Here is a 27,817-nt window from a genome sequence, read left to right as displayed (position 1 = left end):
CGATTCTTGGTGAAAGCACCCACCTGGGCCCCCCTCCACAGAGTTCGCCCAGTTCCAAGTCTGTGTGTGTGTGTGTATCGCTGTAGGTAAGTTTGTGTGTGAATATGTATGTGTGTGTGTGCATGCATGCACGCATGTATGTATGTATGTGTGTACGTATAGGTAGGTCTGTATTTGTGTGGGGGTAACTTTTTATGGCTGCTACATGCTAGCATCTCCCTTAACATTATTATAAAATGATAATTCAGTTTCTTCAAAGGCCACTCTAGAGTAGACAATGCTTTATAAAACTAAAGTTTGGGAAGGCAGGAGAATGGCCACTGAGTCGGAGATGATTCCACACGGTTAAGTATCCTTCAGTGGCTTAAAGGTCTTTTGTTCTTCTTCGGGATGTGCTTTCCTCCTCCAGAAAAAAAAAAAAGAAAAAAAAATACACAGTTCCCGTTTTTCAAAGGCGGTGGGCTCCCAAAGAGGAGGATCTGCCCGTGGAGACTCTGGGGCCCTGGCTCCCTTCTGTTCGGCCTGGCCATTAAACCATGTGCACGGACATCTGGGAGGAGGAGCCTGGGACCGCCCCGTACTGCCGGCCGTCACAGGTGTTAGTCGCCTGCTGGTTGTTGGGCGAAGGGCTAATCATGTGCATGCTGTGCTCCATCCCCGTGGGCAGGTACTGCCTCTCTCCAAAGGCCCCGTTGGAAGGAGAAGAACAGAGTAAAGTGCTTTGAGAGGCGCTCAGTTTTTCCGGGCTTGCGGCTAGCCTCGGAGAAGTGGGGAAATTGTATCCGTACAGATTGTAAGGGTTGTGGAGAGAGAAGGCGTTATAGGAGCTCTGCTGCATGTGGCTGCCCCCGAACATGTGTGGTGAGGAGGAGCTCGAGGCTGCATTGCCGGCCTGCATGACATACTGGAACTGGGAAGTGGGGAAGGACCCCAGCTGGCCACCGTAGGCTTCCATCTTGCTGTTGCTAGGCAACGAGGGAGGAGTCGGTATTCCTGAGATCAGGGATGGAGTCCTCTGAGGCATGAAGGTTTCGGAGGGCTGAGTGGCTGAAGCAGTGCCACTCTGGAGCCTGTTGTAGCCACTGTCACTCAGCCCCGGGTAGCTCTGCAAGGCAGCCATGTTGCTTCGGGCACATGGTGGATAATCAGAGAGGTTTAGATTGCACAGCTGGCTCTCTCGACAGCCCACGTTGAAAGTGTTGGGGGCCAGGTGAAATGTTGGAGGAGAACAGGATGGAGACAAAAGGTGAGAAGAAGCTGAAGGCGATGGTGTCCCAGTGCTGGAGGTGGTCGGGGAAGTGCCTGTGCTGCCCCCTGAAAAATAAAAGGTAAATACCATTGAGACAGAGGTCCGTCCAGGCCAGAGGCAAGCCATGCAGGAGGTACCCTCAAATGTCCCAGACGGGCTGATTTTTACAGAACCACAGCTTTCTCTTAACTCAGCAGACCTAAGTGATTCTATCTGTGCACACATACATAGGCATACACACACACACTCTCCAAAAAAGACAGAGATGACACAAAAGAACACTAAACTTTTGTTTGTGTGTAAATGCCTTCAAAGTCTTCTTTAAAAAAAAAAAAAAAAAAACCCTTCCAATATTCACTTTGCCACTTCTCACTTGAGGCACGAAGAAGAAACAAATTCACTTTCCAGTAAGACCTCTGGTACTCAGCATTAAAATCCCCCCACAAAACTTCTTCCGTTCTCAGTGGAAAGGCATGAAATATATGTTTTCACCAGGGACTGTTGCAGACTTTGCCATATTTAGTCTTCCAGGTAAAAACACAGCATACCAAATCTCAGGACCATACCCACAGAGGAAATGGGGCATTGGGTCAAGGTTGAGGACTGAGAGGGGCCCAGGTAGTGGGAAGGGAGGCACTGGCCTGAAGTTCTGTCATATGAGAGGTATTATGAGTACAACCGAAAGAGCTAAGCAGAGCTAACCTGTAACTAAATCATCATAATCTAGAGGGTCTGCCAATCTCCCTCTGTAAGACCCTGTCCAGTCTCAGAGACTGGAACAAGGACTGTAAATGTAGTCTGTGGATTTGGGATATTTGTGAGGGCAGGGGTTCAGACAGTCACAAAGTCAGGAGACCTGCGCCCTCACAGCTCTGCCACACGAACCCCCCCCCCCCCCCCCAGCTAACCCTGAGCACATCACTTATCTTCTCTGGGTTTGTTTCTTTATCCAGAAGATGAGAAATTGAATTGGATAAGTTAGGAGAAGCTACAAGCTTTAAGTGACAGGATCCCACCTCAGACCAACTAAACAGCAATCAAATGATTCTAATGTGCAGCCGGGGGTGAAAAGCAATGATAAAACCCAAATTCCTTATTTCAAAGTACCCAGAATAGCAATCCTTAAACTTTAAGGGCCATGAGAATCACCTGGAAGGCTTGTTAAAATAGATTGCTGACTGTCCCCACCCACCACCCCGAGTTTCTGATTCTACACGTCTGGGGCAGGGCCTGAGAACATGCATTTCTGAGATTGATGCTGTTTACTGGCATAGAGACCACACTTTGGGGTAGAGGAACTCCAGCTCCCTTTCATTTCCTAAAGTCCCCGTATCTGTGTTTGAAAGAGTTGCTTCTCTGACATGTGGATATTAGAACTGGATTGGCGGCTGATGCACCAACAGATGAAGGGCCAGTTCAACCCAACCTACTTCAAATGTGTTCTCAGAAGCCAAAAAACAAATGGCCTTTCCAAGGAAGCCAAAAAAAAAAAAAAAATGGACTTTCCAAGCTTCTCCTTTCCCAGGGCTAGGAAGCAGCAGGGTAGCAACCGCTTTTTGCCTCGCCCACTGGCAAAGACAGTGGGGACTGCTGGGGCCGCTGGACCTGTTATCTGAATTCCAGAACGGGAGGCTGCTTTGTCCTCCACAGAGACCCTCCGATGATGGACTCCCTCCTTCCGGGCAAGGTTGGGAATTTCCCAGAGTTCTTTAAAAGCACAGCTACCCCCCACCCCCACCCCACGAGCCTGGTTACCTTCAGGTCATCCACAACTCATGTGAGGAACCTGAGCTGCTATAAAAGGGTAAAGGACATTTTAAGTGGAAAGGAACAGGAATAAGGTTTTTATCCGTGAGAGAAATGTGAAGAAAACCAGCAGGATTCCAGGGATATTGAGATACAGAGGAACCATCCACAGTGTGCCAGGGAGGAAGATCCAGATGTGCACACCGAGACGCAGATACCTCAAAGAGAAACCCAAAGTTAATTTTTAGCCTCAGCCTACGTGCACAGATATGGTAGTAGTATTGAAGTACAAACTTAGCTCCTGTCAACAGCTTTGTCAGAGTTAAATTTTTACAAAACCCAACTAGTATCACTTCTTCCTTGGTCACAAAAATTTCCCCCATGAAACTTCCAAGGTAGAACTACAAACAGGAGCTGATTTTAGTTAGAGTCATTTCAGGAAATTCTCCTTCTTTGTTTCTTCTTCATGCCTTAAATTCCTTTAAGAGGGTTCGCGAAAAGATTTTTATTCCACAAACTGAGAGAAGGCCAACATTGTCAACACCCCTGGGAGAAGGAAGCCAGCAGCTGACGGTCATAGGAACAGCACCCAGACAAATTCTAGGTCTGCCGGCCTCCACCCGGCTCATGACCACAGGCAACGTGTCCTGCCTCTTCGTTCTCCTCATCTCTGAAAGACGGTCTCAAACTGATGAGGCTTCACTTTCTATCCTTGCAGAATTATATTTGCGTCTGAGGATGAAACTTACACAAAAGTGTGCATGGCCAACAAGGACTTTTCAAGGAATCCTTTTAATATAAAGGAGTTTGGGGAGGGGACAGCTGAGAAGGAGGAGGAAGAACATCTCCCACTTCTTGTTTTTGGACCACTGCGTGGCCTTGGCGACAAGGGCCGGCCGGGGAAGGTCAGAGATTCGTTTTCTGCAAGCGGCATTCTGCACACATCTTCCTCCTCTTCCACCCTAAACACTGTGAGCTTCGGTGAAAGCAGCGCTGTGGCGCAAGTGGAGAAACTTGACTCCAGCTGTAAAGAGGTTTGTGTTTTATGGGATATGTATCTGGTCTCCTCTCTTTGAAGGTCCGTTCTTGCTCTCCCAGATCTGGTGTTTATGGGGTCCCCGAAGAGACCCCCTGTTCGGCACACTGTACCGTCCTGTTGTGGGTTCGCTCTGTCAGGCACTGGCCCTCGCCCTGCAGCAGGAAGCGCAAGATGCAACAGATGACTTTTTACAACTCTAAATGGTTTTCTCAGATGGCCCGAGATGGAACGAATGGTACTGATTTAAGGCCTCAATTGGTTTCACTACAAAAAAATAAGAAGGGAGCTATTAACAAGTCACAGGGATTTCTGCTGAGCAGATGAGAGGTACATGTTAAAAAGTTTGTAGTCAGCTTGCTTTGGCTTTTAGATGACACTCCCTGGAAATGAGACTTGGTGGCCTGCTGAGTTTCAGGGGGCGGGAGCCCCCACATGAACCAGTGTTTGAAGCTGGGGAGCAAGCCTGTCCAAGAGAAGGTCACATTGCTTCCATTCACTTTGAAGAAGTGCTCTTGTGCACTTAAAGTACTCAATACAAACGACAGCTAGTTTTCAAAGTCCACATAGAGAAGACTGTGGCACTCATTTTGCAGAGAAGCAAACGAGATACCGAGAAGTCTTTACTCTCGCATGATCTAACAGCTTGTCGGCTGTTAAACAAGATCGGAAGTGCCAGCCAAGCGCTAAATAAGCATAAGGAGGCAGGCTGCCCTCCCTGTGCATCTCAACACTCGGCTGCCTGAGGCCTCTCATCACAGAAGAGCTAGGGCAGAGTGGAAAGCTAGGCGACACTGATACAAAGGGGGCAGAGCTGCCTCTCAGAGAAAAGCACACCTCCCTTTCTTGTATAACATTCTCGCCTCACCCCTCTGCCACAGCCAGGTCCTGAATGCTCTCAGGGTCTTGATTGAAGCTTTATTAATAGAGGAGTGTGGGCTGTAGCATTTGGATTGCCCAGCTGTCTTACTGATTACGGGACCTTGCAAGTTAGCCTCTCTCTATACAAATGGAATTTCGGGTATCTACCTTTGTAGGGATGTTCTGAGAAACAGATGAAATAACATATAATACAAAGTGCACAAAGGCATTAAATATTTATTTCCATTTCTTTTCCCTTCTGTCAGTGAAGAAGGAGTGAAAGAAGGAGAAAGGAATCACAGGGCATTTGAGTTCTGATGGGGAGACTCTCAGGTGTTGGCTTCTGTCCACGGAGCTGAGCATGTCTGGCCTCCCCGCACTCTGGTGAGCATATGTCACAGCTAGATGCCCGGATGTAACAGGCTGGAGGAGCCTGGTTGCGAATGATAGAGCACTGGGCCCGTGACCACTATGGGCCCACTAAGCCTGTACTCCCAAAGGCTAAACCAGCTCTGTTTCCTCTCTGAACGATCTTTCCCTCTCGCCTCACCCCTGCCTCATGCTCTGTGTCTCTATTCTCAGATCAAGCAAGCGGAATTGAACACAAATAGGTAGGTTGGTGTCTTTCCCACTGTCCCCAGAGGCCTTAATCCATGTCTGAGAGGTGATTAAAATGTAATGCCCTAAGTAGCTGAAAACTCTCTGGTATTCCAGGACCAATCCCCCACCCGCCCCACCTCCCTGCATCTTGTTTTACCCATGGACCCAAGTGAGGAGATACTCATTGAAATTCATATTCAACATTAACTTGTTCCAATATTCAAGGCTCACAGCCAAAATAACCAAAAAGAATACATGTTTAGCAGTGATTCCATACGAGGACAATAACCTAGAATATACTTGTGTACCATGAAGACAAGTACAATGTGACCATGAAAATCCTGAATACCAAACCTGCTGACTTTTGCATCTTTAAATTGATCACTTCCAGATTGTAATATGGAGGCGTTCACATACAGTTTCCTTTTGGGTTTATTTTGTTGTGCTTTCCCCCCACCCAAAAAATTGAAAAACAGTAAAAACAAGACCCCATCTGGGCTAGTAAAGAATAAATTTCCATGTAATTACTTGGTTGCGTAAGCCAGACTCTTCTCTCATATAACTTGGTGGCATGTGTCCCTTGGAGAATGTGGGATCACTGTGTCCCTGAGTAGCCGCCTTTGAGGCGTTCAAACGGGGAAAAGGTAAGATGTCAGCACCCTGTGGACTGATCCCAGGGAATAAACCCAAAAGCCATAAAGTTAAGGGTAACAACTCCATTCCTCCCTACTATGGAATTACCCTTAGTTGAAATGATGGCCCTTCTTAGAATGCAAATGTGAAACATTATAGTGCTAATGAGAATTGTGTGGTTTCAATCTTAGAAAGACTCTTAATGCATCCTTCTCCATAAAGCTTAAAGATATACATAGATCCAGACCTCTTCCTTTTTTTAAAATGTTTATTTTTGAGAGAGAGAGAGAGAGAGTGAGACAGAGGATCAGAAGCAGGGTCTGCGCTGACAGCAGAGAGCCCCATGTCAGGCTCTAACCCACAAACCGTGAGATCATGACCTGAGCCAAAGTCAGATGCTTACCTGGTGCCCCTAATCTAGCTTGTAATATATTCACCCAATTCTCATTTTTCACATTGGTCTTTTGGGTTCTGAGTCTCTCTGTTTCCTGAATGGCCCTGTTTCACACCTACCACCGTGCCTAGCTGGGCTGGCCCTGTTTTTTCACATTCCATGAACTGGTCTGTTTTCTCTGCTCCTTGTTTTACTGCCTTCCCTGCGGCCATGTACACACCAATTGTGATCGCCATTGAGGGCCAATCTGCCCGTCTCCTGGCCACAGTACCCAGCTTCCCACTGAGAAAACCCCCATCCCCCGCTCTCAGCTCTCCACCCCTACCTCCAGGGAAGGCATGTGACTAAGAGCTGGATGGTCCACGCATCATATTCCCCACCCCCGACCACAGTAATTGGTTCGGGGGTGACGCAATTTGAGTCAATGAGACTCAGAGATTTTGCTAGAAACCTTAAGAGGGGCACATGACCCTTTCCCTCAAATTGAAACTTAAGATGTAGGTCTACTGCTGCTCACAGCTATGTTACCATCATGGGGGTCTGAGGATGAAGTCAGGTGGGAGCCTGGAGCAGGTGGTGGCAAGGGAGATTAGAGGTGTGGATGGATTCCAGAACTTGGAGATGGGGGCTACCTACGGTGGGGAAGAAGGCAGGGAAACACCCAGGATGATGCATATATATATAGTGGTGTTCTTCCCCCAGGAGAGGGCGCCAAGTCTGTAAGGTAAATCGTGTGCTAGATTTCTGGACACGTTGAGCATCAGGGACTTTGGGACAAAACAAAATGTATGTCGCCACTGTTTTAGTGGACTGAGTTCAGACACCCTGTCAATCCCTGTCACGAGCTCCTCACAGCCATCCTTCCTCACCTCAGTGATACATGAGATCTGCGTAGCTATCTCGGAATCATTACAGAGTAATCCACAGTAATTCAAAGACAAGCTGTCCCTTGAACTGTCCCCTTTCCCTGTGTTTTACTGGTTTGAATTTCTCAGTTTCTGATCCCTTTCCAGGACCAACCTCTAATTGTTATAAATCAAGCTGATGAAAATCCCAGCACCAACAGAGATGCTCATATCCTTTTAACTGCCTGACAAACATTAAAAGACCCAATAGTGTTGAGGTCTTTTCTGGTGAGGTCTGCTACCATTTGAGGAAGAGGGAGTGTTCCATAAATGGCAGGTCTCATTTCCACAGATGGAGATGGACTGCCAGCTCTGGTGTCACTGGTCCAAGATGGTTCCTTCCTGGTACTAGAGTTGTCAGCCCCTTGGACACGGATGGTGCTCACACAAGCTCTTTCAGTTTGGGCCGTACAAACAGCTCCACTGTATATATCATCAGAACAACAGGACTGCACTTGGCCATAACTGACCTGGGCTCTTCTTTTTTCTTCTCTACCTGTGTTGCCTCAGTCAACGTCCCCAAGCATCACCTACTTGGTTAGTTCATTTTGTCCCTGCCACTAGCAGTGTTCAGGCAGAAGCCCCTCCTGAAATAGAATCCTATCTCCAGACTCTCCAAACATGTAAACTCCCTTGCTGATTCTAAATGAAGACATCTGAAGGTAAGACCATACACTTGACTTCATAAAAATAGAATATCGACCTATTTAGAATTAATGCTCAAGGTGTTGGCAAGAAAACATCAATTGGAAGTGTAAACTAAAAAACAATGTTGTGGACAATCAAAGCTCTAGTAAGAATGAAGAAATAAAATGTGGTCTAATGGAAAGGGAACTGCCCTGTCAAGATGGAGACGCACTTCGGAATCCTCAGCTCACTTCTGCCACCATTTACCTGCAGATATGTGAGCAGACTTTGCTCGGTGCCTCGGTTTCTCTGTGTGTAAAAGGCAGAGGATAATGAATACCATGCATGCTTCTCCATAGGAGAAAACAACTATATAGAATACCCATTCAATATATTTTTTTAAACAGAAGGATTTGGGTTTTTGCAAAACTGTGGCTAATTCAACTAAGGGCTTTCCTTGCAATGTTATCAACAAATGGGACTTCATGAAAGAGAAATAAAAATGACAGCAAGGACGGGATGAAAAAAGCATCTGTAACCTCATTCAGACAGAAGAGTCTAGCTTCCAGCAACAGCAGCAGAAGCAGCAGTAGAAAACAGTCTTAGGGCCATGTATTTGACATGCCAGATATTCATATGTCTGAAGCAGTGAGGTTATATGGACACTGGGTAAGTCAGTCATTATGTGGAGCTTAGGTTTTGTGTCAACACTGCCAATACTCTCTTCACCAAAAGGGAATTACTGCAAGATCAGTCTGCCACCGAAGTTCCCTCTAGAAGGTCATCACTTTCTACTCCTTCTAAGACACGAGACAGTTCAACACAGGTGGCTATGTCTCTTTTCTTCGTTTCATGCGTGATACTGTCCAGAGCTACCGGAATTCTTAGTTCTTAAGGGAGGAGGGAGTGAATGTTGTTTCTTTTATGTCCTTTGTTAATGTGAAGAAACCAAGCCACATATTTTTTAATAATGAGAATCTGGATCAAGTTCAATGTATAGTTCAAAAATGGATTCCAATTAAACAATTGAATAGAATTTTGGCTCTCCCTCCAGCCCCATCCCACTACCATATGTATCTAGTAATTCCAAGTTCATCCCCCACCAATAAAAAATGGACTCCCTAATTAAATGTGACATTTTACTTCAAAAGTCCAATTTCTCTTAAACCATTGTTTCCCAAGTGTCAACAATAAATTTATCATATGGATAAATTTTCGATAGAAACACCGTGAAACCGGCCATGTTACACACCTAAGCAACTCACGCCAGTTCCCTCTGCCTGTGCCTGCCTAACGGCCCCACGTGCTGCTGAAATACAGGTTGCCAACCCCAGTCATCACTCCACATCCACATCTACACACATATTAGGTAGTTGTGCTCCAAGCACATGTATCAGACAGTGACCCTGCCTACCTGAGCCACAGTGCCACCAAGTGACTTCACTTGGCATTGTTCATTAGGTACTTCCAGGGTGCCAGGCCCTGTGACAGTTCTTGAGAACACAGCAGTGAACACAATGTCCCCACCCATGCCTGCTTCTCAAGAACTGGCAATACCCCTGCCAACATTCTCACACCAGCCTCCATGATACAAACTCTTGCTTAGCTAGAGCTTGCAAAATCGACATAAAGCAAGGGTAAAGAAGCAAGGAGCCACCTCAGAAATAAACAGGATCAAGTAAGTATCTTTGCATGAGAATGACACATATTCCTTTATGAAGCATGTTTACATAATGATCTTGTAAAAAAATTACCCCTCTTTGGTGGGTGAGGAAAACAGATTCACTAGAAGTACCTTGCCCAAGGTTATAGAGAGGTAGTGGCCATCCAAGATGGAGACCCAGATTTCCCAACTGTCAGAATACCTCTGCCTCCTAAGGGCCACAAGAGCCTAGAAGCAATAGCAACACCCTGAAGATGCATTGACCCTTCTTTTCTCACAGGATTATGAGGAGAAGGCTGCTTCATGCAGAGGGCTTCCATTTCTCCTCCATTTATTAAAAAAAAAAAAAGAGAGAGAGAGAAATTCTGGATCACTTGCCTCACCAGATCCCTGTGAAGGTGAATGGTCTAATCATGTTTTAAATAACTAATCATCAGAAAGGCAGTATCTCTTGTCCCTGATGCATCTGCCTCTCAGGTATCCATGTACAGGGACAGAGAGGGACAGAGATGGTGGCAATGACGACCACTGCCACCACCACCACGAGAGCTAGCATGTCGTGAGCGCTTCCCCTGTTTCCATTGTCTCATTTAATCCTCACAAAAATTCTCCACTTTGCACATGAGAAAACTAAGTATCAGAAAGGATTAGGGACTTGGTCAAGGTCCCAAAGCTAGGAAGAGCCTAACCCAAGCGGTCTGACTCCAGACCCTATGTTTTCAATCGCTTTATCTTACAATCTGTGAGAGAGTGCAATAATATAGGTTACAAAACCTAATTTAGTGAGCAAACCACCAGAAGCTCCCCTGGGAGGGGAATGTAATATAATGTATCATCAAGTCCTAGAAGGGTCTCCCATATGGCAGAGCCACAATTTCAAAACTCAGGGCTCTATTAACGGCAGCCATGTGACAGAACAGAATAAGCTTTGTCTGTAATTTTGGCCCGTGCCACTCTGGGACGGGAGGAGGTTGGAGAGGGAGGCTTATAAAGCATCTGACACTCTGGAAGCTTCCCCAGGTGAACGGGGGCTGTGCTGGGAAGAGCCACCGATGGGACTGAAGAAAGGAGTTGAGGTCAGCCCACGAATCACCTGTGAGCAGGCCACAGGCTTCCCGACCTGAGCTGCCAGAGAGGGCAGACCCTGGAAGAAAGGACAAAGCAGTGCAAGGAAAAAGTCCACCCAGCCCACCAACCTGAGGCAGGTGTTGTTCCACGTAAGCAAGAACAGGAGGGAACACAAGTCGAGAGACTCCGACGGGCTTGTGGCAGCCCCCCACCCCCCTTGCTGTCAGACCTGAGCAATTCACTGCCGTTGTGCGGGCCGAGTTTGTTCTCATCTACAAAACTAGATTAAGAAAACTGATAAGGCTGCCATGAGGAATAAATGATGTTATTATGAAGATCTCTTCGAGTACCAAGGGCTATGTGAACGTTCAGGGGTAGAAGTAATAATTTCACCACCATCATAATCGTGAACCTAACCCTGCTTTTAGGAAGAGTGAAAGCGTGCTGCCTCTGGAACTGGCTTGTTTGAGCAAGTGGTTATGCTTTGGTTATTTAGGGCGCTACCAAGTACTCTTCGTTCTAGAAGAACGGGTGTAACTCATGGCTTGGCTTGGGGCCAGATGTGCTATATTCAGTTCTGCTCCCACTCTCCTCGGCACTATCACCAGGCAGAGGCCGTGCCCCACGACTTTACCTTGTTGCTTTTGCATGGTGGTGAAATCCTCAAAGGTGAGTGTGCGCACAGGGGGTCTCCAGAACGCGTAAGTCTCCATGATGGCTTCCAGTCCGGTCCTGCCAAGGAGAAAAGTCAGCAAAGGGAGTTGTAAATAACGCCAAGAAATGCACTGACTTTTTAAAGATCTGTGGTGATTTGTCTGAGAAGTGGTATAGACATAGGCACTGAGAGATATCACCACTGGGGGCAATTCGTCTGGAAGAGCGCAAGGTATAGATGACACTGAAGTGCAAAAGGAAGAAGAAATTAGCCCAATTCAGATTATTTGCGAGTAAGTCGTAACTATGATGGACTTTTCCTCTGAGCTTTCTTCAAAGGATGTCTGGTCTGCATGGAAAAAAAAAAACCCACCTTAATTGTTAAAGGTCAAGGTCACTAATATCACGAATGGAGTTGAACAGAGAGTAGCGCTGCCGGTTTTTCTAGCACAGGACGATGTCGTCATCATTACCACAGTGACACAGACACAGACTGCCCCAGCTCTATCAGTGAATATGTGGAGTCAATGAAATTGTCAAATACCTGTGGCTTTACAGGCTTCTTAAATCAACAGAGGCAAGCAGGGCAGATACACTTGAGTTTCCGTTGCCTTAAAAAACACCCACCTGAAGGCAAAGAAAGGGTTTGGTCCCAGAAACTATACCTCAAGCAAAAAGGCCAAGACCTTTCTGTAAATATTTACCTGTATTTTATCATCTAATAATCAAGCTGGTCGTTGAGGGTCACTTACTTGAGACAGTCAGACCACAGGAAACATCCAGGATTTTACGAATACATTAAGGCTTCTCTGTTTCATTGATACTGGAGGTTCCATTAATTGAAATATGCACACAGTGCCTACTTTACCCGTCAATAAATTCTCTGTCATATATATGAGGTGCTGATGGGCACAATTTCAACATAACTGTCCAAGTTATCTCAGACATATTCTTGCTGATACTCCAAGTCCTCGGAACAGAGTCCTGGCTGGGGCTTCGTTTAAAGCTTTGAACATAGCTTCTGATTATTCACTTTTCTTTAAAATTAACTGCTTCACTTCTAAGTGGAGGGAAGGGAAGTTCAGGGACTACGGGGAAGGCAGGACAAGGAGGGTAGAGAAAACGAGGTGACATAGTCCTTTCATTGCAAAGTTACTGGAAGGTAACATGGCGTCCCTTCCCAGAAAAGACAAGCTTTCCCTCCTGAGATGAAAACACGCTGCCTGTCCTGCTCCCTAGGCAATACATTTCCAGAGTTGTCTTCAGTCCTGCAGACCAAGAACAAAGTGAGAAGTTTTAAGTGAGAACAAATATCCTTTCCTTATAAATGACTATAAGATCCCCTGAGGTTCTTCTCAGATGAGCTGCTGATACACTGATTGGCTCTTTATGTTGGAAAATCTCCTCTCTGAACAGCCCTTACTTGCACAGTTAACTTTCTAAAGTCTTCCCTGGAATCTTGGAGGCTTTAAATACACCAATGTTGGCAAATCGAACTCTGTATTTTTAGAAGAGGTTGAGAAGAGAGGGTGTTGCATGGTGTTTATTAGCTGTTAATCTGTTAAAAGTAGGAATAGAAGACGTGTCCACATACTCACCTACATCAATGCTGAATACAGTACATGAAACTATTTGTGGAGAGAAAGAGTCCAGGCAATTAGGGAGTTCACAATAATAAGGGGATAGGCAGATAAAGGCATGCCGAGCTTTGATGATTGTAAGAAAGAGATAGGCCGGGCCTAGATCTCACTGCCTTGCTCTGGAATGCTGGCCACCCACCAGAACATCTTAGGATTCCCTTTAATGGCACGGCAGGCTCCCTGCAAATGGCAAGGCCTTTGTTGCTCCACCTCTGATTCCATTCTTCCCAGGAACATGTACTAACGAGGGGCAAAATATTAGCTCAAGGACAAAGAACAGTCCCTTCTCATTTCCTAATAAAGTGACAGAAGACTGAAGTAACAATAATACACTGTTATACTTGCCAATATTGTATTTATTAAAGAAATATAAAAAGCTTTGATTTCATTTTCACAACAGGCAAAAAGAATGTGGCAAAGGTATTCATGATTTTATTTAAGCAGTCAACTCTCTATAGGATAGTGGCCATTTGCCCATCTGTCCAAGTCTAAAATCCAACTGAAAGACTGAGTCATGGAATCAATAGGTTTAAAAATTGGGAAAGTTGGGGTGCCTGGGTGACTCAGTCGGTTAAGCATCTGACTTCAGCTCAGCTCATGATCTCGCAGTTTGTGACTTCGAGCCCCACGTCGGGCTCTGTGCTGACAGCTCAGAGCCTGGAGCCTTTTTTGGATTCTCCGTCTCACTCTCTCTCTGCCCCTTCCCTGCTCGTGCTCTGTCTCTCTTTCTCTCTCAGAAATAAATAAACATTAAAAAAAATTTTTTTTAATAAAAAAACAAAAGGGAAATTCCTGGGTATCACCTACTTCTACTTCCTGTGATGCCAGCTTGGATGGTTATTCAGCCTTTGTTGGAGTATTTCCCAAGGAAAATACTCAGTTTTCTAACAGACGTTAGAAAGTTCTTTCTGACCTTGGGCTGAAATCTCTGATGTAACTTTTACCCTCTGGTTCCTTTACCAATGAGGAAATGGTGACAGTGCCAGACGGTTTCCACATCCCCTTCAGGAAGACTTTCCTTAGCCGTTAAGAATGTAATGTACGAGATTCCACATATGGACACAGCCATGGTCTATCCAGTCCAGGGGTCGGTCACAAGATTCATTTTGGTGGTGGGGTGGTGGGGGAGGGGTCACGACTACTGAAAAATAATGACTAAGACCACACATTCCTCACCACACTTGGCCGTGGCTCCATCCTTCACAGAATTATCCTGGATACTCCCTGAACCTATTTATATATGCAAAGCATGTCTCTTTTTAGAAAAATTAATCCTATTTGTTTACTATATGCCACATCTTACTTGTCCTCAAACTCCCATTAAGCTTCACTGGATAGATCTAATTGTTAGAAAGTACTAGTTCTATGTATCAGGCTCGGGTGATGGGCCACGGCAAGATAAGTTCCAGGTAATCCAGCCCTCTCCATTACTAGCATGTCTGCTTTGGATCCCATGTTTCTCTGTGTCCCAGTGCTTAAGGTGATGCCTATTGCCTGGTTAGATCTCAATTTACATGCACTGAATTCATTAAAAAGGAGTGAATTTTCACCCTGTGTTTTATTACTGAGCCATCGTTTCATGAACTGTAGCCAGCGTAAAACTTAGAAAAACAACTTGATGGAAAATCACGACTCTGAAGACAACAGGACTCCTTTGGTATTGGAGAAGTGGGACTTGTTTCCATAGCTGTTTGTGCCTTTCTTGACTCAGGTCCCAGAGGGGTTTCACTTTTCCTTTGGTTTCTTCTGTTCCAGTCACAGAATTTCTGACCTGCAAGTCTGAGTCCCCTATCAGAGGCCCGTCATTTCTACCCTCATCTTCTCTTACAAGAGTCTTTGCCAACTACCCATTAACATCTTCGGCCACTTGGACATCTATTCAAAGTTTATCGTGAGCAGCACATTGTTTACTTATTCATCACCATTGAACGCTGGGTTTGTAAAATTTTATCTTAAGGTTCTTAAAAGTGAATTCATTGTCTAGCAGATTTAAAAAAAAAAAAAAGGCAGTCTTAGGTAACCTCACGTCATTAACATGTTCCACATGGTGGGCCTCTCTGGGTCCGTTGCACACCAGAGACCTGATGTCACGTCTGAGGTTTCCAATCAGAGATGATCATATTGGCAAGTGCCTCCTTCTTGCTTACTTTTCCTTGTTTGCTCCAGTGACAAGAGAGGCCATATCTAACCCTTTTTGTTCAGTGCTTTGGCTGGAATCATCTCTCTGATTTCCAGGCCTCTTCTCTTTAGACTTTTCAGTCTGCTCACTGGCCAAACCAACAGAATGTGCTCAAGAGGAGGGAGAAAAGGAAGGAAAGGAAGCAAGCCAAAGATCTCTTTTACAAATTGATGATGCCTCAAGATCAACTGATTTGAAAAAAAAAAAAAAAAAAAAAAGCCAGACTGCAAAGAATTATTCTTCCAAATTCTCATTAAAAATAAAATGTGGGATTGCCCCGCTTTGGAGTTCAGCAAATATTTGATAATTATAACAACAATTATAACTACATTCATGAATCTATTAGGTAGCACATTGATGTATACTTTGTTTTTTTATTTGTGTTGAGAGACAGGGTTGCTTTTTATGATTCTTCTATTTATTTTCTCTGTAGTTCTGACTTTTAACTCTTCCCCAAGTTATTTGCTGGTGATTCCGGCAACAAAGGGAACCTATACTAGGGATTGATAAGGCCATCGGCCATCTGTCAATAACAGACAGTCAAGAAATACAGAGATGGGGTTTTGAAGTCACAAAGAAGTTTTCCAACCAGTAAATGTGCCATGTTCAGGAGATTTAAAAACAAAAAAGAGCAGAGGGTCTTTACTGTAATTTGGGAGTGTCCTGTTTAACAAAAAGAGAAAAACGTGTAGGGGTGCCTGAGTGGCTCAGTTGGCTAAGCGTCCGACTCTTGATTTTGGCTCAGGTCATGAGCTCACGGTTCACGGTTCCAGCCCGACACTGGCAGCATGGAGCCTGTTTGGGATTCTCTCTCTCCCTCTCTCTGTCTGCCCCTTCCCTGCTTACACATACCATCTCAAAATAAATAAATAAACTTAGAAGAAAGAGAGAACAACATGTAAATGACTAATTCTGACCTGTGTGATCAGTGCTACACTGACGATACATAGAAGATGCCATGGAGCCCTGAACAAGAAGTACTTCCTACACCTGGGAAACTCCAGGATCACCCCATGATAGGCCAGTGACTTCAGCTTTATATTAAAGGTTACTCAGCAGTTTCCCACACAGACAAGAGGCAGAAAGACCTTTCCTAGGAGAGCTAACAGTGTGCGCAAAGCCTTGGAGGTATGGAAGGGAAGGCACGTTCTGGGAACTGAAAATAGTTCAGGGTGACTGGAGCTCCAGGTGCAAGATGAGATGATGGGGCAGATACTGTGGATATTTATGCCATGTTAGGTGCTTGGATTTTATCCCATGGGCGGTACTGCACCTCTGATCTTTCCTCTCTCTTCCTGTTCCAGCATTTGAAAAGACACAGAACCAGAATACACTGTTCTTTCAGATCTAATTACCATATCTCAACTTTCTAATCCTTTTTCTTAGACTGTCCTTCATCCACTGAGGTGAGGGCAAACCTTCCACACCTCCTTCTTTCCTGGATCTGGAATTGGCTCCTACGTATTTGTTGTCCAGGAATATTTTAAAAGGCCCCCCAACAGAGGTCTGCAAATTGGAAACAACACCAACAACAAGCCATCATTCAAAACTTGGCTTTAGATGGTACAACAAGTATATCTACACGCTGATTGGCTGTCACTGATGTGCCTTACAGTGGTTTGGAAGAACAGGTGTCCAATGGGCACATGCTTGGAGTTGAGTCAAAACTGTTCCTTCCCAAGGGATTCCCAGCTCGGGAACCCTGCCCCCCACCCCACATGGAGTCTGAATGGGTAGCAATGGGACTCTCGAAGGAGTTTTCATTGCCTCAGGAAGTACAGTAACAATCCCTGATGACACAAAGCAGGCTAACTAAAAGAGTAAGTTTCTTTGCATTTGCCTGGAATGGTCAAACTTTAATTTGGTAATCACACGAGATGCAGATTAGCACAGTGGTTAAGAAGGACCAAAAGCGGGGCCCTTGGGGGACTCAGTTGGTTGAGCGGCCAACTTCAGCTCAGGTCATGATCTCACGGTCTGTGGGTTCGAGCCCCGCGTTGGGCTCTGTGCTGACAGCTCAGAGCCTGGAGCCTGCTTCAGATTCTGTGTCTCCCTCTCTCTCTGCTCCTCCCCGGCTTGCACTCTGTCTCTCTCTGTCTCTCAAAAATGAATAAACGTTAAAAACAATTTTTTTTTTTTAAAGAAGACCAAGAGCTTTGGAGCCAGACTGCCTGGGCCCAAACTGCAACCCGGCTGCTTATCAGCGCAATCTTGACCAGGCCATACAACCTTCTCATGCCTCAGCCTCGCTCTCAATAAAACGGAAATAATGATACTACTCCCTCCTCATTGTTACTTAATAAATGCAGATTGATTAAAGACAAAATACATCCGAACAAGAGAAAAAAACATAATGAAAGCTTGAGGACCATCAGTCTAACTCAAGCAAATAAAATCCCACCGTCAGCTCAGGTTGTGACCTGAAACAGGAGAAAACACTCTTATTTCCCTGGAATTCAAAACTGTGTCAGCCCTCTGGTTCTGGATTGAATGTGGAGGGACCTGCATGTTACCTAATTCCATCTCTCATTCTCTCCTCAAGGAACTGAAAACGTGTCCCTCAAGCCTCTGTAGGCCTCATTATCTTGCAGATATTTCAGACTCCAATATGTTAGCCATTAAAAAGACGTCACTCTGTTAGATGACACCATCCCTGGGCGAGAGCCATAGATAATAAAACAACTGCCAACTTTCCCTGGCAAACCAATGGAGCCAAGAGGACAATGGTGGAAAAGGTTCATGACAGAGGAGAGAGAACAAATAACAAGGCAGAGAAAAATGTTAAATACTGGCTGGAAGACCAAAAGCCAGGGGACGTGATAAACAGCCATGGCCTGGAAGAAGAGGGGGAGTCTGGCAGGACGCTGCCACCAGAGTCTAGTACAGGGCCAGCTACCTTGACCTGTAGATGCAGCAGTTCCCAAGAAGGAGTCTAGTGCCGATTACTTACTTTAGATCTGCTAAATGGCACCCGTGCCAGGGATAACAAAAGAGTCTGAAAAATCTACAGGGGCTAGTAAGAGTGCCAGGAATGAGCAGGATGAGACTGGCTGGAAAAACACAGTCAATGGCTTTAGGGAGAACAAATAAAAATATAGAAATTGAAAGTGAGGGAGACACTTGGAAGTCATGCTGGTTGAAAGAAGGCAAGTGGTCAGTGCATTGGCTCTAAGTTTGCTATGTGAGCCTTCATGAGCGACAGGGACCCGGAGAGGGACAAGAGCAAAGCTGTCTGCTGACTGGCAAGCTGTGCCTAATAGAGGACGGTGACATCACCCTCTGGATGCTGCCATTGGCTGGATTTGCAAATTCTGAAAGCTAGTACCTCACTCTACTCAGCTTTACCATCCGTCAAATGGGAAACACTCTAACAATACCAATCAACTTGGAGATAAAAAGGGAAAACCTGGACCACCGATACTACGTGAGATGATTATTACTAATGTTATCGTATACTTATGATTCAAATTCCTGGAAATGAATATACAAGGTTGAACGGTATGAAACTGCCGATATTTTACCTCTTTGACCCACAAATATAGTAATTTCATATGTTCAGCTTAAGAGGTAGGCCAGGGTGTGGACAAGACTGGAAACACTTGGTTGTAACAGAATTCTTCTAACAGACTTTGACGGAGACCCACCCTGCACACTTCTTCCCCAACTCACAAAGAAAAATGGTTTCTTTCAGACCTAAGCACCGATGACCTGGCCCTGGGGCTAGTGTCTGGCTGACTCTTCCTTTTCCTTCCTTTTCATTTCCATTCACTGGAGGCATTCTGATTCCACTCTGGGTTTTGTGAGAAAGGGCTGGGCCTTCACAAGGTTTCCTGTCTGTGCTCAAGAAGGTGATTCTTCACTCTATGAACATTGTCTTGGGACAGCAGCTGCTGAAGACGGGGGTCACAGGAAAATCTTTTACTCCCAAATATCCACCCCCGCCCCATCAATGGAGATTCCTTCCTTTGTGTTAAGTATTAGCCTCATTAAGCATCCTCCTCCTGCAAGCAAATATATCCATTCCCGTAATGCAGTTAATGGCTCCATTTTTAGATCACTCTCCCCTGAAATATTATGTAAAGGGACACTAGGCACCAAGAAGGACAGCCACCAGCCACATTCCCAGCAAACAGCAGTGCTGGCTGAGAATCAGCCTAGACACACATTGCCTCATACACCTTATCCTGAAGTGCCTCTTGTTTTTTCAGCGAGGGACAACCTACAGTTACTTGTATGAACCAAGTGCCCCATGATATGAGGCCTGCCTCCAGCTCCTTTCTGATAGTTCCTAAGTGGGATTTGAGTGTCATGGTAGAAGCCTCCACAGGTGGCCTCCAGAGAAAAAGATACCCTTCTAAAAAGGTCCTGGTCCACCAGTTCCCTGGACCGCAGAAGGGCCACTCCACTGGGGACCTACAGCAGTGGAACCAACAGCAGTGGCTTCTGAGGCACCACATGAGCTGCGAGTATCTGGATGAAACCACATCACGTGGGATAGTCGCCCTTGCAGTTGTCTTAGATGCAACGGAGGCTGGGAGTAAGGTAAAACCCAAGGTCAAAGACAGGATGAAGGCTACTGAGAGAACCCAGAGTCATGCACTCCATGCTACTATTAAGACAAGTTCATAGAACCTTTCACTCTCCAGACAGATCATAATTTTAATCCTCTCCTTTTTATGTATGTGTTTGCTTTGGAGGAAGTCCCTGGGAATTGTATAAAATTTCCCAAGCTGACTTGGGCTTTCTGTAAAATCTTGGCAGCCACTCCTAGCAGAGACAAGGCCTTCACATTAGATGTGGACTGAGAGACCCAGAGACTCTTCGTTCCTTCTGTTCCTCTGCTATCCCTTTCAAGTGCAAGGTCTTTGCAGGTGTAATGCTCCCCCTAGCTGAGCACAGTGGGCTCGTCAGGCTTGTGGACAGATGTATCTCCCCAGGCTGCTTCTTGACCATGGGACACACTGCAAACACTTGGTTCTCTTCAGCTCCATGACCTTTGTCTTCTCTTTGGAATACACTATCCACTGGAGTGCCCAACCATAAAGATGTAATGTTACCTCTCCGTTCGCTACTGAGCAACCTTTCTCAACTAAATTTCACTCTGCCTGGACTCAGTCTCTGGGACTCCTTCTTTCCTGCACTCACAGACTCTGAAACTAGCAAAAAGCATGTTCCCACTGTTCAGAGCCAGCTGTGACGGCCTGAAGGGTGTGTGTGTCTAATCTAGGATGAGGCTAAATCAGTGTCCACAGCATCAGTCCATCTCAGATGGACCTGATCTCAGATTTGAATCAACATTGCCCCCAGTCTTGAGACTAAGCCTATTTATAGATTCACTCTTCCTTCCCTTCTTAGTTCGTGTCCAAAACTAGTTCTCCACTATTGTTGCATTTGATTCACCCTTGGTTGGGCTAAGGTTTTCTCACTCCAGAGTTCCTGGTTTTTAATTTCTCTGCCACTCATCAAATCTTTTTGCTGTTTTGTAAGTAAATGAACAATTATCATTTTACTCTGTGTACCTGATGCTGTAGGAAATAGCTTAAGACTACCTGACATAGGTACAGTCTTCAAGAAACTCTTTTTCTTTTAATTTTTTTAATGTTTATTTATTTTTGAGAGAGAGAGAGAGACCACAACCAGTGGAGGGGCAGAGAGAGAGGGAGAGACACAGAATCTGAAGCAGGCTCCAGGCTCTGAGCTGTCAGCACAAAGCCTGACACGGGGCTCGAACCCACAAACTGTGAGATCATATCATGGGCCAAAGTTGGACACTTAACCTACTGAGCCATCCAGGCGCCCCATGGAACTCACATTCTAACACTGGGCAGAGCCCAGGAACACAGACCACAAGACATAAGCTAATCAAGCTGAGGGGATCTGTTTTCCCTAGGAACAGGAAGGTGTTACTATCTCCTCCTGGAAGGAGAAATCTCCCAGAGCTAACTCTGGATATCGTGCCTGGGACTAGGCCTGATTAAAAGCAAATATACATGGATCTCCTCCAACCTCCCTAAAGCCAGATTTGGGCCACATAATTTCTGAGAAATCTAGGAGGAACAATTTAGAAGTAAACACAATTGCCCTCCCATTGCAGAGACAATGCCTGGAAGCAAAATCTGTGAGTGTCTCCATCCAAAGGACCACCTGTCTACCACTCTTCTCAACATGAACACACACACACACACACACACACACTTCTGGTGGAGACTTCTAATCAGGGGCACAATCACATGGCAATGCAAAGTAGCAGCGCCATAAGTACAGCTTGAGGAGTGGTGACCTTGTCACACAGAAGCATGTGAATGGCACTTCCTAAGGAAGCAGGGAGGACTGTGACAGGCTCTGGTGATGATGACACCACAGGGATGACACCCTGCCTCACTGGGGCTTCTGGTGGGGTTCTGAAAGGCCCAATTAATGTCACCTCTTGTCCTCATTTGAACTCAGAATAAAGTCCAAGAAAGTCCTGGGAGCCTGAAGCAATGGAGACTGAAATACCAGCTTTATTACTGACAAAGGTGTCTGGATACTAAGGCGTAGGTGTGGAGGCTGAACGAGCGGGCTAGAACTGCCCTGAAGAGGGACCACTCCCCAGAATGGCAGGCTGCCTCTTCTGGACTTACCATCAATGGCAAGAGCCCAGAATGTACACTCGCTCTAGGGAAGCAGGTCCTAAAGAGTCCCCTCTCCCAGGCTCAGCAATCAGATGGGGCACTGCGGTGCCCAGTGAGGGGAAGGAAAGAGTGATAGGGCTGGGAGTCAGGAGTACTCTCCATGGGTTTCTCTTTATATTAAAATATGAGGTGGGGCGCCTGGATGGCTCAGTCGGTTAAGCATCCGACCCTTGATCTCAGCCCAGGTCATGATCTCATGGTTTGTGGATTCAAGCCCCGTGTCAGGCTCTGCACTGACAGCACGGAGCCTGCTTGGGATTCTCTCTCTCTCTCTCTCTCTCTCTGCCCCTATCCAGCTCAGGTTCTCTCTCTCTTTCTGTCTCTCAAAATACATAAACATTTAAAAACTATATATCAGTAATGGAAATAAGTGTCCTCACCCGAGCCTCCTCAGTTCTTCTCTGTGCTCAGGACACTGTGGTCGCCTGGCCGCACTCAGAGGGTGCTGCAGAGAGAGGCTGGCAGGGTGGGAGAGAGTCTGGAGAGGCATTTGAAGAGAGGGCAGCGGGTGGCTGTGTCTTCCCCATCTGCCCTCTACACCCCTCCCTTCCTGAGCCTTTGGATCGCGCTGGAATAGATTGAGATCGACAAACCTAAACGTGTTTTGGTTTGAGGTTTGGCAAATTCTGTAACTGCAAAGTATTCCACAAATGTTTTGTGTTCTGCAAAACCAAAAAACATTGGCCAAGCACTTTCCCCCCTTAATTTTTAAGCCCATGTGTTTTTAAAGGAAATGTAATCCGTATGTTTTGGGTACGTTTATATGCAACTCATCAAACCATGCTCCTCTGTATGAGTCATTTGATGTCTAAAAGGCATGAGGAAGATCATAGATTTATAAGAACTCTGTTAGCACAAGCAGGGCAGTAGGTGAGGCACTGGCTGGAAGGTGATGAACTGGATTCTGGTGTTGGCACAGAGCCCCCAGATCCCAGAGGATTTACAAATAATCCCCTCTATCCTCATCAGTCTTTCTCATCTGCAACTTGACATTAATAAGTCTTGTCCTTATCAGATCCTGCAGGCAGGTAGTGAGATTTCAAGCCTGATTATCAGGTAATTTTGACCTTTTTAAAAGAGAAAATACAAGGGCCACTGTACTAGCCCCCAGAGGTCTATTTTAATCTAGCTTCCCAGAGCACTGGAGGATAAAAATGGCTTCTATATCTAATGATTCATCTTTGCCCTATTGTGAGACAGGGGACTTCAGGGTCATCATGTCATGGTTTCACTTGCTAGGGAAGATCAACCTGACTTCCTGTCCTCTACTAGGGAATTCCTTATTTACAGGGGGGCACAGCAAGCAAATGACAAAGCCACGGGGAAGTCTACAAAGACAGACAGAGAACACACATTATTGGCCATTAGAGGAAGAGTTCTAGTCTCTAAATCTGTCGAAGGTAACATAAGTTAAGTTTAAACTCTTAGCATGATAGAGCACAGAGTGCACAGGTGGACCTGGGAGTTAGTGCTCCAGCTTTCCTGTGTGACACTAGCTCCCTGAGCCTCAGTTTCCCACAATATACACAAAATATAGGTCATTTTAAAGATTAGAAAACATGTAAGTAAAAGATCTTGGACACAGTAAGTGTTCGATCTGAGATAATTTCTATAACTATTAACATTACTTAAAATAAAATAGCCTGCAGGTTTTAATGGGACAGAACGAAGAATCACACTACCAGAAAAATTATATATAAATAAGCCACTGAAATGGGCTAATAAGGATCCATAGTTCTGCCCTCCTGGAGTCCTTACAAAGAAGAGTAGCCCACTAGGCAAGACAAATAACTGTCTGTCTGAACAGTAAGACATTCACCAGCCCTAAAGCAGACCCAGGCCAGGACCAAATGATGTGTCTAGCTCCCTTCTAGCCCAGTGAGGGGATAGGAGAGTCTCAGGACCTGAACCAAGATGTCATCACAACTTCCTAACCAAGGCAAATGCTTCAAGACACGTAGACTTATTCCCAAGATTGAAGTGTGGCTCCAATTCCTAGAACATAGCTGCAACACTGGTCAATACAGCCTATCCCAATTTTCTGTCCTAGGTCAGGCCTCAGAAAAACAAGGACTCCAATGGGAGTAAAAGGCAAAGAAGAAATCAAAACAACCTTTAGAGCGCCAAGAAGAAAATAAACAAATAATTAAATGCCACTGGAGATACAGAAGGAAAGAAAGAGAAAGTGGTTGAATAACGAAAGTCATTAGGGTTGACCCCCAGCTGTGTCTAGGGCAGAAATTCTTAACTTTTGGTGACGGAACCTTCCAAAAATCTGGAGAAAGCTAGAGACCTCTCCTAAGAAAAATGCATACCTGTTCATCCACACACGATTTTCCTTATAGTATCTGGGAACTCACAGAACCCCCAAAATCCAGCCACGGGCTCTTAAGCTAAAGATCTTAAATACCCTAAAGACTTCTTTATCAAAGGCCAAATTCTATTCTGAGAACATCATCACTAGCAAGGTCCTCAGTAAGTCTAGAATGCAGAGCCCTGAGAAGGAAGCAACGGGAAACAGCTCACAGGCAAGTTCTGTAACCTGAACATGGGATATAAACTAACTGGCAGAGAGAGTACCCATTCCTCACTGGCTACATTTTGAGGACAAAGGTCTTTCCTGAAAGGGAAAGTATTTGGCCTGGAGTCCTTATGCCTGAGTTCTAGTGTGTCCACACCACTAACCAGTTGCTTGATCTAGAACACATTACTCAATTTTTGTCATCTTCAAATTAGAAGTTCAGCTGAATTGTACCTTAATCAATAGGTGTAACCTCAAGAAATTCTGAGGTAAATAAAAATTTCTAGAAATCTAAATGGATTTTAAGTATACAAAAAAAGAGTTTCATAAAGAAGTTCTTCCATAGGGGATGAAGAATATACTTATCACAATGAGCACTGAGTAATACATAGAATTGCTGAATCTCTATACTGTATACCTGAAACTAAGGTAACACTGTACATTAATTATCCTAGAATTTAAAAAAGCAAATAATGTTTTAAAAAAAGAAGTGCTTCCATTAATCATTTTGTGAAGGAAATGATCACTACAGATGACTTTTAGCATACATCTGGGTTCTAACAGAATGTGCTATAAAGTTCATGAAGTGATTCTAAATATAATACTAAACAGTTTCTCTGAAAACTCTTGCAGGGAAAATAGCACAGATAACTCTTGACAATCTGTGTCATTTCGATGTAAAGAAATGCCCCCCGGATGAGGAAAATGTCTGAACACTAATGTAAATAGTTACTGCAAAGCCTGCACACTTTAAAATTTTTTTAATGTTTATTATTTTTGACAGACACAGAGAGGGAGCAGGGAAGGGGCAGAGAGAGAGGGAGACACAGAATCAGAAGCAGCTCCAGGCTCCGAGCTGTCAGCACAGAGCTGAACACGGGGCTCAAACTCACAAACCGTAAGATCCTGACCTGAGCCGAAGTTGGACGCTTAACTGACTGAGCCACCCAGGCACCCCTTAACCTGCACACTTTATAAAACATGCGTGTCACATTTGTGGTTTCAGTACAGTTTATATAAAGTGAATTTTTCTGACTGCATAACTTTAGATAGATCTGTGTTTCCATTTCAGTTCTCACCTAGCTCTCTGGATAACAGATTTTAATTTTACAGAGGAAGGGTGAGAAAGAAAGGATTTAGACAGAAGCAGAATTAACCAGAAAAATGCTATGTCGCTAAGTCCACTTACAATAAGAGCAAACAGTCCCTCAAACATCAGCTGTTCCTCAGAATTTCCCTATATGACAACCTAATCCTAATGATGCTGGGCCATCAGGAAAGGTTGGGTTTTAGAAACTGTCTTTATCAAGGTAGACAACATCTAATATATTTTGGGAACACGTCTTAGGAGAAAAATGGCTAATTTCTTACCAATGTTTTAGCTCTTAAAGGTAATAATTTCCTGGGCGCCTGGGTGGCTCAGTTGGTTAAACATTTGACGCTCGATTTCAGCTCAGGTCATGATCTCATGGTTTGTGAGTTCGAGCCCCGCATTGGGCTCCACGCTGACGGTGCAGAGCTTGCTTGGGGATTCTCTCTCTCTCTCACTCTCTCTGCCCCTCCCCTGCTCATGCTCTCTTTCTCTGTCTCTCTCCCAAAATAAACTTAAAAAAAATTTTTAAAGGTAACAATTTTCTGATAATTTTTATTTGTCCACAATTCCTTGTTTCCTGATAACGCAAAATAAATGAGATGTCAGTGTAAGTGCTATAGCCACCCATGCACTTATCAGAAAAAGTGGCAAAATCTTCTGAGGATAATAAAGCACCATAAAATTTGTTTTAAGTGACTGGATTACCAAGTATTGATGTACAGTGTGTTAACAGAAAGTTGGAAAATTCAACTTTTGGGGGACAGCTCTTTGATCCTCGGATCAGCTGTCCATTTCTCTTTGCCTGAGTCAGCAGAGCGGCTAGCATGCAAGCAGTCTCCGACAAGTAGGAGCCAAAAGCTACGCATGGGGAGCCGGGGGAAAAATGTCACATAGAAGAGAAATGTCGGTGAGTCTCTTTCTCAATTATTCTTACCTGTTTCTTCCAGAATCTCTGAATCCTTTAGCAAAAGGGTTTCGATCGATTTTTAATCTGGTGATCTGGAAACAAGCAAAAAACATAAGTTGTGTTTGTATTAACGGATTTCTTTTTCGGTTGCTCCTAGAAAAATAACAAAAATCACTCTGTTAGTAATGGCCCTTGTTTTTATTTAGTTTCCATTAAGTTTGAGATTTAAATTGAAATGGAGATAGGACTCGGGCCTGGCACACAGATGTCTGACCCAGCTGACACACTGCTCCCTAAAAAACCCAGGTTTTCCCGGTATGTGACTGTAAACTCCTCTGCTCACCTTTCCTGCCCTCCCCCCCAAAAGAGGCTAACTCATTTGCCTAGACAAACAAAGGCATGGAAATGGAAAACTGGGCGATGGTCAAGTCCATGGAACATGACACACAGGGAGCACCTGAAAAGTGTTTGCTGAGCGAGTAAATAATGAATGAATGGATTCAATCCAATCCAGTGAAATGAGGGCACCAGACAACTGCCTCAGCCTGAAAGACCCAAATAATTGCACATCCCATCTCACTTAAGTTGCCCCTTCCCTGTCCCTAGAGATCATTCATTTAATGACCTAAAGTGGTCTTTTTTTTTTTTTTTCAACGTTTATTTATTTTTGGGACAGAGAGAGACAGAGCATGAACGGGGGAGGGGCAGAGAGAGAGGGAGACACAGAATCGGAAACAGGCTCCAGGCTCTGAGCCATCAGCCCAGAGCCCGACGCGGGGCTTGAACTCCCGGACCGCGAGATCGTGACCTGGCTGAAGTCGGACGCTTAACCGACTGCGCCACCCAGGCGCCCCTAAAGTGGTCTTGTAAAAGACACAAAAAGCAGCTAGACCTTCATCAAGTTTGCACCCAAGGCAAAATCTGCAAACGGGGACTCAAGGGAGCTGGCTACAGTGCATTTCTTCCAGTCTCCAAGGCTCACAAGCAAATCAGAAGACACAAACCACTGTGTGGCCCAGGTTGGGCAGGTCCTCTGGAGCATCTGGCTCAAACTCCACTTCAGTGCAGAAGTCCCTGCCTACTGCATCTGACCTCAGTCCCCTCGAACTCGGCGAGGTTTGGACACATCACCCTCATGCCTCCAGACTAGACCAAGCCTGACCAACAAATTCCACATGTGCTCTTTCGTTTCCGCTCTCAGCCTTGGTCATGGGAGGCCCTTTCGAGATCTTTGTGTCTAAACCAGATGTGAATGACTCACTACCTTCAAGCAACAGAGACTTAGGGGTGGGGGCGAGGGAGCTCAGGAAAGGATGAAAGGCACTCTCAACGGAAGGTAATTCTACACAGAGGGAATCTCATTATTT

The 27,817-nt window shown here is 45.1% G+C and overlaps 1 protein-coding gene across 2 annotated transcripts in view; it reads right to left on the bottom strand.

Annotated features, from left to right (window-relative positions):
- Positions 1-529: 529 nt before the first annotated feature.
- TBX15 (T-box transcription factor 15) overlaps positions 530-27,817 on the bottom strand; it is a 102,543-nt gene continuing 75,255 nt past the window's right edge. For both annotated transcript variants that reach the window (XM_047082451.1, XM_047082450.1), the window contains exons 6-8: positions 26,478-26,542; positions 11,417-11,514; positions 530-1,314 (exon numbers count right to left, since the gene is read on the bottom strand). In XM_047082451.1, the coding sequence (XP_046938407.1) occupies positions 530-1,314; positions 11,417-11,514; positions 26,478-26,542 (948 nt within the window). The remainder of the gene's footprint in view (positions 1,315-11,416; positions 11,515-26,477; positions 26,543-27,817) is intronic.

Source organism: Lynx rufus, unplaced genomic scaffold (assembly GCF_022079265.1).
Source record: "Lynx rufus isolate CCGP_SWC_20201006 ecotype Redwood Valley unplaced genomic scaffold, mLynRuf1.p SCAF_2, whole genome shotgun sequence".
NCBI classification, from domain to species: domain Eukaryota; kingdom Metazoa; phylum Chordata; class Mammalia; order Carnivora; family Felidae; genus Lynx; species Lynx rufus.
This window is presented reverse-complemented; position numbering and strand designations above follow the sequence as displayed.